The following is an 11785-nucleotide window of genomic DNA, read 5'->3' on the forward strand; positions in this document are numbered from 1 at the left end:
ATAAACATTTATGCTTGTGCACACATGGAATGGAACATAGAACCATAGAAAAGATACAATACTGAAAGCGGCATTAATCCCACTGTGTCAGCACTAGCTGTCTATTATTATTCCACTTACCAGCACCTGAATACAGTATAGCCTTGTGGATTACAGCCCTTCATGTGCAGAGACACGATCATTTAAATAAGTTGAGGGTTTCCATCTCAACCATGAAATTCAGCAGTAAATTCCACACTCATGATTTTAAAACAATACACTCTACTGACAGACCTGTGCAGGCTCAGCTTATGCGATGATTTGGAAGGACCTGATTCATTAAGGCAATGAAGGTGGTGCTACCAATAATCCCCTACCCAGTTGTTTAATGAAAAATTAATTTCTCTGCAGTACAAAGATGTAACCTGAACTTATTGTGCCATGGGCAGTGGATGTATTGGCCCTGGTATTTCTCTCCCCTGTCTGATCACCCAGATGCCAGTCTGGAGGATCTCATATGAACTCAAATTTGCCCCTGAGACAAGAGCAAATGCAACTGCACATTGTAGACCTGAAGGCTGCAACAGATCTAATGTCTATAAGCAACAGGCAAAAGGCCTTTGCTCCTGTCATTGTTTTACTGCTTCTCAAACAAAAGGGGACAATTACCCTCTGGGGGTCTCTCTATGCTTTGCTGTCCGTTCCTCTCACCCCTTTTGATCAGACAAGAAATTTCTGTAAAAACTCTTGCAATTAATTTGGATACCCCATCCAATATCCAGTCCATTCAGGGACCCAGGTTTGATTCCAGCCTCGGGCGACTGTCTGCTTGGAGTTTGCACATTCTCCCTGTGTCAGCGTGGGTTTCCTCCGGGTGGTCCGGTTTCCTTCCACAGTCCAAAGATGTGCGGGTTAGGTGAATTGGTCATGCTAAATTGCCCATAGTGATAGATGCATGAGTAGGTGAATGGGTCTGGTTGTTCTTTGGAGGGTCAGTGTGGACTTGTTGGGCCAAAGGACCTGTTTCCGCACTGTAGGTAACCTAATCTTAAATATTATGTTGCTGCACATTAGCCACCTTCCTAGTTCATTCATGTTCTCTTGTATATGGTTTGCCTTTCCCTGTTTTTCAAATCTCCTTCAATTCATGAACCCAGCTCTGAAATTCCCATGTAAAAAATTTCAGGATCTTCAAACTTTTCTTCATAGCTAAATGCCTTAAACTAGGTATCAGCTTGGTTAACACTAAAATCAAGATAACTACCTGCAGTATGGTGATCAGAGGTGTGTAGGCCACTCTAGAGATCAGTGTTAGACAAAAACTAGTTGTCAAATGGGATTTGTTTCTACTTCCCTAGTATACAGTACGTCCTAAAGTACCATTCTTTTTTTTCCGCTACATTAAATTGGTTGCATATGCTTTTGCTGATATCAGTGAGCTAACCATGATTATCTCCAGATACTTATCCTGTGTTGCGTCTAGTAAATTAGAACCATTTGATTTATATTCCCTGTATTTTTATACTCTTTAGGAGAAACTTAGGACGGCAGATGCTGGAGATCAAAGTTGAAAAATGTGGTGCTGGAAAAGCACAGCCTGTCAGGCAGCATCCGAGGAGCAGGAGAGTTGACGTTTCGAGCCTTAGCTCTTCATCAGGAACAAGACGGTGGCCCAAGGAGGCTGAGAGATAAATGGGAGAGGGGTGGTGGAAGGTAGCTGGGAATGCAATAGGTAGATGAAGGTGGGGGGTGATGTGATAGGTCAGAGAGGAAAATGGAGTGGATAGGTGAGAAGGAAGGTGGACAGATAGGACAGTTCAAGAAAGCGTTGTCCAGTTGGTAGGTTGGAACTGGGATTAGGTTGGGGGAGGGGAAGTGAGGAAACTAGTGAAATCCACATTGATCCCATGTGGTTGAAGGGTCCCAAGGCAGAAGATGAGGCGTTCTTTCGCCAGGCGTCGGGTGGCTAGAGTATGGCGGTAGAGGAGGCCCAGCACTTGCATGTCCTTGACAAAGTGGGAGGGGGAGTTGTTTTGTCACAGGGCGGTGGGGTTATTTAGTCCGTGTTCCCAAAGATGTTCTCTGAAACGTTCCGCAAGTTGGCGTCCTGTCTCCCCGATGGAGAGGAGACCACAACAAGAGCAACAGACACAGTAGATGACATACTTCCACACGCATCATCTACTTTACAACCCCACCACCCTGTGGCCAAACACTAACTCCCCTTCCCCTTCCACCAAGGACATGCAAGCCCTGGGCCTCCTCCACCACCAAACTCCAGCTACCCGATGCCTGGAGGAAGAATACCTCATCTTTTACCTTGCAACCCTCCAACCACACTTGATCAACATGGATTTTACCAGTTTCCTCATTTCTCCTCCCCCGACCTTATTCTAGATCTAACCTTTCAACTCAGCACTAAACTTCTTGAATTGTCTAATATTAGGAGCACTATGAGAAATTCTACGAACATATTTTTTTCCTTCCCTAATTTAACTATTACTGTAGTTGCAGTGTTACACTGAGGGCATTCAGTTTTCAGATGACACAAGGTAGATGGATGGGAAGGTAGTGTTGAGGAGACTGCAGAAGGACTTGAACAGGCTAAGGAAGTGGGCAAACAGTGGAATACAATGTAGGAAAGCATAGGGTTTTACATTTGGTAGGAAGAATACAGGAGTAGACTATTTTCTAAATGGGGAAATGCTTCAGAATGTCTGAAGGACAAAGGGACTTGGGACGCCTAGTTCAGGATCCTTTTATGGTTAACATATAAATTCAGTTGGCAGATAGGAAGGCAAATGCCAACTCTCCTTCCCCTCGGATGCTGCCTGACCAGCCGTGCTTTTCCAGCAGCACACTTTTCGACTTTTATACTCTTCAGCCTATCTCCAAAATTCTTTTTGTAATTAGTCTGTCTCTTCCCAATTATTTACAGTTCTCCCACTCTGAAGCGGAGACACTCGAATTGTTTATCTTTGATGTATGGATGCAGTGTAATCACATCACCCTTCTTCCAGATTAGCCTTTTTTCAAATCACTTCAGAAGCTAGCTGCCTCCTCAGTGTGCTTCAATCTGGTGGGCCACCTGATTGACTGACAGACTATTAAAAACCTTGCCATAAAACCAATGCATATATCATCAAGTACCTAAAAATATTAAATCAGTGCTGACTCAATTTTACTATACCATATCCATATGAGTGTTTTAGCATGCCATGTCAATGTGCTGCCTGGAACGGATGCTGCCAACTGGCTTTGGTTAAGTTGGTCTTCTTTGTCACTGTGCACTATTTCTGTTTTAAATGATTCCCTAAGCACATTACCAATTGAGCTGATTAACAAGGTGGACACCAGTAAATATTTAAATGTTAAATATTTAATAATAAGTGAAGTTAACCAAATGAAATACTAACTTGTGGATGGAAGAGTGAGACTTTAAATTTCACAAATTGTGCTCAGCATATCTTTTCATCCTATGGATTGTGAACAGGCCAGACTTTGATTAAATTTCAGAGATTGGTTAAAGTAGAGCGAGATGTATTTGAGTCCATAAACATAGAAGATTTTGAAAGCAATTTACAGCAAACATTAAACAGTAAAAATTCTAACATTTCATTGGCTTATTAGTGGGTGCAGAGATTGTATGTGAGATTACACCACACCCAATAGAAACGATACAGGTAGCACACACACCTCACTCTGCTTATCTCCATGGTGTGACAGGCAACCTGGCATTCAAGGCAATACTAACTGGCTGCATGCTCAGCAGGGAGCTCAGGTTCATTTGAGGTTTGCACCAATTAATGCATCTCCTAAAGTGGAACTTCATTCTTGCTGCAAGAAAGAACTGTGGAAGAACTACAGATTAAGAAGTGATGATGCAGAAAGCCAAAGACATTCTCAAATGCAGCACTGCCCTCTGAAAAGGTGGGGTAGACAGATTCGATAGCAACTATTTAATAAATAAATCACTAAACACAAAACAACTTGCAGAGCTTTGACAGAAAGAAGCAGGGGAACAGGACCAGTTACATAGTACTCCTTAGCTGATGTAAAATTTTACTATTAGCAATGATCATTGTTTTTCCATCTGATTGATAACTGAGACCACAAGAGAAAAGAATGAAAATCATCAAAGCTTATTCATTAGTATGCTATTTCGTAGAGTGCTGACATCAATTCATGTGAGGAAAGAATGGAGGGAAACGTTGATGTAAGCTATGGAGGAGGCATAAGTTAAACATGAGGTTTACAAGTAAGATCTAATATTAAGAGCACTATGAGAAATTCTACGAACATATTTTTTTCCTTCCCTAATTTAACTATTACTGTAGTTGCAGTGTTACACTGAGGGCATTCAGTTTTCAGATGACACAAAGGTAGATGGATGGGAAGGTAGTGTTGAGGAGACTGCAGAAGGATTTGAACAGGCTAAGGAAGTGGGCAAACAGTGGAATACAATGTAGGAAAGCATAGGGTTTTGCATTTGGTAGGAAGAATACAGGAGTAGACTATTTTCTAAATGGGGAAATGCTTCAGAATGTCTGAAGGACAAAGGGACTTGGGACGCCTAGTTCAGGATCCTTTTATGGTTAACATACAAATTCAGTTGGCAGATAGGAAGGCAAATGCAATGTTAGCATCCATTTCAAGAGGGCTAGAGTACAAGAGCTGTTGAAGTTGTACAGGACTGTGGTCAGACTGTGTTTGGAATATTGTGAGCAGTTTTGGGCCCCATATCTAAAGAAGGATGTGTTAGCATTGGAGGGGATCCAGAGGGGATTTACAAGAATGATCTTGGAGATGAAGGGCTTGTTATATGAGCAGCATTTGAGGACTCTGGGTCTGTACTTGATGGAGTTTAGAGGGATCTCATTGAAACAGAACACTGAGAGACTTAGATTAAGAGGACCTGGAGAAGATGTTTCCACTAGTAGGGAAGTCTAGGACACGAAGTCTCAGCCTAAGAGTGAAGGGATAACTCTTTAGAACCAAGATGAATTGGAACTTATTCAGACAGAGGGTTGTGAATCTGTGGAACTCACCACCACTGTAAACTGTGGAGGCCAAGCCATTGAGCATGTATAAGACAGATGGGTTCTTGATTGGTAAAGTGATCAAGGCTTATGGGAGAAATGGGGTTGAGAAACATCAGCCATTATCAAATGGCAGAACAGGCTCGATGGGTCAAATGGTCTAATTCTGTTCCTACATCTTATGGTCTCGTGGTAAAGGAATTCAATGCTATTGCAGCCTCTACGGCACATTTCATTATCTTTGACAGTAGGCAGTTATGACACTATCCATGATGTCCATCGTTGATTCAAGAAAAGGAAGCTATAATTTTATCTTTAAGGTGGTCATGAATGTTGATAATAAATCAGTGGTGGTGATTTTTTTTGACAATTGTCAGCACATGCATCCTGCTTGGTTCATTGTTATGTAATTAGGCTTGTCTTATGAGAAATCAAAACCTTCCATTCTTGAGAATACAATTAGGCACAGTCACACAATTAAGCAAAGTGAAGCAAGTACTGTTACGCTGATATGGTATCATTCTGTCTTACACTTGGCATTCAGAAATTGACATACTAACCTGATATTTTTACATTAGCAAACAATATGAGCATTGAAAACTGCAAAGAAATCAAGTGCTTTAGAATTAAAAGTACAAGAAAATTAGAATGTTACCTTTCTGAATCATCCTTGTAGGAAGCAACATTTTCACCATTCCTGTCTTCTGTAGTGAGCTCATTCTCTTCTGAGTCTGGACCCAGTTGGTGGCACTGTTCATTCCTCAGGTCCCAGTTGTGTAGTGGCCGGTGGCTCAGAGGGTGGTCAGGTGAGTCTTTGTGGTATGAGTTCCTCCTCTTGCAGCGCAATAGCTTTTCGTACGCTTTGCGGAAATCCCGGTTAAGGGTGGCATAAAGAATAGGGTTCAGGGCTGAGTTAACATAACCCAACCACAGGACCACAGCAAAGACAGTCTTGTTGGCCGGTCTCCCCGAAATCCCTTCATGGGTAAACACTGTGAAATAAGGGAACCAACAAATGATGAAGACTCCCATCACTGTCGCTAGTGTTACAGTTGCTTTATGCTCCTTCACAGTTGGCAGTGATCGGTTCAGTGCTGTGCATCCAGTGACAGTGTTGATTCGTTTGGCCTGTTCCCTTGCTATTTTGAATATTCGATAATAAGTCAGGCACATGATGGGTAAAGGGATGTAGAAGGTGATGAAAGCATCTATGAGGGCATACCCTTTGTTGAGCTCTAAGTGGCATCGATTGGTTTTGGCTAAGCTTTGCACTGATAAGTCTTTGGTATTCCAACCTAAGTTGATAGGCAAGAAGGACACCATGATTGAAATGCACCAGATGAGACTGAGGGAGATGACAACTCTGTTGCGAGTAATAAGCACGGAATATCTCAGTGGAGCTGTCACAGCATAGTAACGGTCCAGACTGATCATGAACAGATTGAGGATGGAAGCTGTACACAGCATGACATCCAAGCTGGTGTAGATGTTGCAGAAGGTGTCTCCAAATGGCCATTCAAACAACTCTGAGATAGCTGAAAATGGCAGGACCAGCAAACCCAGCAGTAGATCTGCAGCAGCCAGGGACACAATGAAACAGTTTGTGTGGTTCTGGAGCTTCCGGTTCAATCCAACCGCTAGGCACACCAGCACATTCCCAAAGATGGTTATTATTACAATCACTCCTAATACTAATCCAATCAGAACTGTGGAGAGTACTGTCCTGTTCTCAGATGAAGTCGTGACATTCTGGCTCCCCTCCACTTCCATGATGTTGGAATTAGAAAATCATAGTCAAAATGGAGATAAATTCTACTGTGCAATAAAGTTGACTCACAGCAAGTATTTAAGTTTCAATATTACTTAAGTTTCAAGTCTGTGCAGATGGCACATCCATGGTTATTTGGGAAATTATTAATGAGCCAGTTAAAACCATCTTCACCATCTCGGCCATATATGTTTGTTTTACCAATGCTTGGTAGATCCAAGGGGGTGTTGCGAACATAACTTCCTAATCCCATTCATCCTGTGTGTGTTGGTACACATTCAGTCTTGTCAAATTGAGTATGTGGCCATGCTAATAGGCAGAGGCTGTAACAAAAACGGCAGTGATAAATGTCTAACTCACATTGGACTACTACAAAAGCAAAATACTGCAGATGCTGGAAATTAAAAATAGAAAACGTCAGAAATATTCAACAAAGCTGGCAGAGTATTTCTGATAAAACATCAATGTAAAATGGCAAATCTGTTTCTCTCTCCCCAAAGATGTTGTCAGACATGTTGAAAATTTCCACAATGTCTTTTACAAATTGGATTGCATCAGCATCATATTTTCGGTAAATACATCATTTTCTCTAACCTTTACCTCTCAGAGATTGGAGTTTGATTATTAATACCAAAAGATTACATTTCTGTGGTAAATACCCAATATCTCACATTACATTTATTAATATTCCTCACCTTTCTGTTTCATTATCCAAAGTGTACAAACATTAAATACTTTTCAATTGCCTCAAGTCAAGTTAAATAGTATATACAATCTTGTTTCGAACAATGTATTAGTGAACAACAGTTATTCAAGATGTAAATTTAGCAAGAAAATACAGCTAACTAAAAATTTCATTGTCTTCTTTCACAGCAGGACAGAGTAAATTTATACAGTACTATCCAGCTCATCTCTATATTCTTAAGATACTAATGAAGTGCTTGAGTTTATGTTTGTGGTTTTCATTCTGGTAATGCACATTCTGAGTCACTGCTGGTAAAACAAATCACTATGTCATTCCTTTGTAAGCTTCAATGTTAGGCTTTCAAGGTATGGACACGAGGGAATGACTTTGTCTATTTACCCTATCTGTGCCCCTCATGATTTTATAAACCTCTATAAGGTCACCCCTCAGCCTTTGATACTCCAGGGAAAATAACTCCAGCCTGTTCAGCCTCTCCCTATAGCTCAAACTCTCCAACCCAAACAACATCTTTGAAAATCTTTTCTGGACCCTTGTAATTTTCACAACATCCTTCCTATATCAGGGAGACCAGAGTTAAATGCAATATTCCAAAAGTGACCTTGTACCAGCAACTTATTTAAATTCACACAATTTACTAAAAAAAAATTGGTCATCATATTGGATCCAAACCCGCAGCCAAATGAGGTATTTGAGGAGCAAACAGTCAAGTGCAATACAGACCATCTGTTAAATTAGTTCAAAGAACTGTCCTCAGCTATTTGAGAGTATAATGTCATTGCACTGTCGAAAAATAATTAAAATACAAAACTTGGTATTAACAAAGCAATGCTTTTTATTAAATGCATGCTGTTAATTATTTGTTGAATGTTTCTAATCAACCTAGTGTCATGCAACCAAGAAAAGCAATGCTGTGACTACACACTCTGTGTACAATGATTTTTTTTTGCTATAAATTCTGTATCTTACAATCGTGTACTCCACAACCACCTGATGAGCAGCACTCCGAAAGGTAGTGTTTCCAAATAAACCTGTTGCACTATAACCTGGTGTTGTGTGATTTTTAATTTTGTGAACAATTGCAGCGTCTATAGACAAATCAGATTTATGCGCCTCCACCCTAAAGTCTGGCCCTTACATGTTCCAGCAGTTTTATTGGCTGCCTTAGAGTAGCAACTTGAAAACCTCCCCTACCTCTTACCTAACAGTATTCAAGTAGCATTTGAATTAATCCATAAACAAAGTCCTTAAACTCAAAAAAACTCAGCAAGTCTGACAGCATCCATAAAAAGAAATCAGAGTTTATGTTTCAGGTCTAGTGACTTTCCGTCAATACTGATGGCAGGTAGGAAAAGGCTGGTATTTATGAATAAAATGGTGGGGGGGGGGAAACAGTGGCGGAAGAATAAACAACAGGTGGAGATACAGCCCAGGTTCATAGCTCCTTGCAAGTAAAATCGCAGGTAGATAAGATAGTGAAGAAGGCATTTGATATGCTTGCCTTTGTTAGTCAGTGCATTGAGTATACAAGTCACGAGGTCATGTTTTGGCTGTACAGGACATTGGTTAGGTCACTTTTGGAATATTGCATTTAACTCTGGTCTCCCTGATATAGGAAGGATGTTGTGAAAATTACAAGGGTCCAGAAAAGATTTTCAAAGATGTTGTTTGGGTTGGAGAGTTTGAGCTATAGGGAGAGGCTGAACAGGCTGGAGTTATTTTCCCTGGAGTATCAAAGGCTGAGGGGTGACCTTATAGAGGTTTATAAAATCATGAGGGGCATAGATAGGATAAATAGACAAAGTCATTCCCTCGGGGTTGGGGGGGGGGGGGGGTGGAGTCTAAATCTAGATGGCATAGATTTAATGTGAGAGGAGAAAGATTTAAAAGGGACCTGAGGGGCAACTTTTTTCACGCAGACGGTGGTGTGTATATGGAATGAGCTGCCAGAGGAAGTGGTGGGAATTCTTTTAAATTGCAACATTTAAAAGGTATCTGGATGGGTATATGAATAGAAATGTTTTAGAGAGATGTGGGTCAAATGCTGGCAAATGGGATTAGACTTATCTTGGAAAGCTGATTGGCATGAATGGGTTGGACCGAATGGACTGTTTTCATGCTTGTACATTTCTGTGACTAAGAGCCATTCAATCATGGATTACCTTAATTACTGCTGCTATTCTGGTCAATCATCTCCCAATCTGGCCCACGCTCTCATCAAATCTGAAAATTGGGCTTCACTGGCATAACACCAGTTTTTCACCAAAAGTTAGCTTTACCAAGGTAAATCTTGCATTATTCCTGAGTTTCCATCTTGCTGAACTGGATCAAGCAAGCACTGTTTGTTGCTTTTAAACCCCCACTCTCAGCTATACTGGCCAATTAGTGGTGCCTGCACTCTTGTGAGCACGTTCCTAAGCCCTGACTGCAATATCTAGCCACCTAATAACTTGTAGAACTCAACCTGACATGTTACAGCAAAGAAATATTGTGCGCTCTCTGGACTTCATCCACTGTCCTCTATACAGAACTATTTGCAGCTCAGTTGCCTTCCTTGTAATACAGCTTAAAATCAGCACTTCAGAGAGTCTACTCTCTGCCTTTTGCACAGCTCACTAAAATTACTTCTAAAGCACAGCGATAATAAAATACTCAATCTATTTTCCATGAGACAGAGCCATATTTCAGTTGAATTCTCTGCAAGACAGCTAACCATCAGAACTCCTAACATGAAAAGTGTCCTATTTCTGTCTCTTTGTCCAAGGCAGTACCTGAAATTGCTTTTCAATAACCCCTGAACTGTGCTGAGAGAACCTCATGAAAACCTTTCAATAAGCCCTTCCTTTTGGCGGGGGAGAAATGAATGTTGCTACTATGTAGCTTTTCAAGCTGGGCGAGCTCTGAATTGTACATTCCACAGAGAATGCTGGCTTCCCTGATACAACTGGGTACACAGGAAATGGCTTTCATACAACATGAATGTTCCCTTTCCTACCTTGTCAATGTGGCTGCCTACTTCCCAAAGGGAGTGAGTATCCTTATGCCACTTGTCACCACTTCACCCCCAAACCCCATCTGTGCACATTCACACTGGGTTGTGCCCATACTTCACCTGCATGAGGAGAGACGCATGAAAAGACATTAGCATGCAGGCGTGAGCACTATGCCCATTTAAATTGACAGAAATAGAGATGGCCGTTCCCAGAGCTGTGAATGGCGGTGTTTGTTACTGGCAAGAAGAATCTGGTAGAGGGAAGTTAGGACTCAAAAAACTAGAGTTGATGCAAACCAATAAAGCATCATGTGACATGTGTGCCTCAGACATTGGTGAGGTATTCATTCCAAAGTAATCTTTTATTGTTGTATCTTTGCCCCATTTAAGTCTTCGGTGAAATGTACCCAGATATAGACATTCCCCTTGTTGTGCTGAAGGTCAGTCAGCTGATATTGTATGAGCTGCTGAGTGCTGTAGTTCATTTAATGTTTTAAGCATGACCCCTGGCAGATGTGTGACAGCCAGTAGCTCTGTCGTACAATTGGTGCTACATCGATAGCTGCAAGGAAGTGACTGACAGGAGACACCTTATGGAAAGGCTTGGCACACAATCTTGCATGTGACAATCCTCTGCAGAGCCAATCTAACAAATCTTAATTTACATGCATAGTGGGACGAACCAAGTAGACAGTAATACATGCCTCAGCAGAGTACAGCAAATCAATCACCATCTTATGCATTGGAACCAGGTTCTCATGAACTTCCCATGGATACAAACCTCTGCAGTCATCTCTGCCCATGCTATCTTTGACAATTGGGATGGCTTCCTGTTACCATCCCAAGGGGAAAAGCATGATCCTTTTCTCTTATCAACCTACATCAGAACCTCTGGAGTCTGTTACTGAAACACGGGCACTGCATTTTTTCCAGTCTCTGACATCTGCAGAGGTGGATGGGGATGATGAACAGAGATTGAGTGGTGCTCCTGGGTTGGAGAAAGCCAAGTGGTGTTTGGGTGCCTTTTCAATATGATGTCTGGAATTAGGAGCCGGGATAATTATGGTGGGTAGACAGCAAAACCTCCTGCCACACGTCCATAAAATTTAGCATTTTACTGGGGTATCAATTGACCCATGAGATGAGAAGAACATAATTGTGCAAGAAAACTTGCCCAACTCTGGGCAGGTGTATTTCCTTTAAGGTCTCAGGAAAAAAAACAAAATTCAGAGAGTAGTTCTACTGAATTGTGTTAACATCAGGAATCAATCTGCCCACATTGAAAGAGATTATGAGTTGAATTG

The 11785-nt window shown here is 41.4% G+C and overlaps 1 protein-coding gene across 1 annotated transcript in view; it reads right to left on the reverse strand.

The window, feature by feature from the left end:
* The window catches only part of LOC140491796 (histamine H2 receptor-like), a 33395-nt gene extending 26578 nt beyond the window's left edge, over window positions 1–6817 (reverse strand). Inside the window, exon 1 of the mRNA XM_072590197.1 lies at window positions 5674–6817. Within this exon, the coding sequence (XP_072446298.1) occupies window positions 5674–6788 (1115 nt within the window). The 5' untranslated portion in view covers window positions 6789–6817. The remainder of the gene's footprint in view (window positions 1–5673) is intronic.
* Window positions 6818–11785: the final 4968 nt, after the last annotated feature.

The sequence above is a fragment of the Chiloscyllium punctatum genome, chromosome 20 (genome assembly GCF_047496795.1).
Source record: "Chiloscyllium punctatum isolate Juve2018m chromosome 20, sChiPun1.3, whole genome shotgun sequence".
Lineage (NCBI taxonomy): Eukaryota > Metazoa > Chordata > Chondrichthyes > Orectolobiformes > Hemiscylliidae > Chiloscyllium > Chiloscyllium punctatum.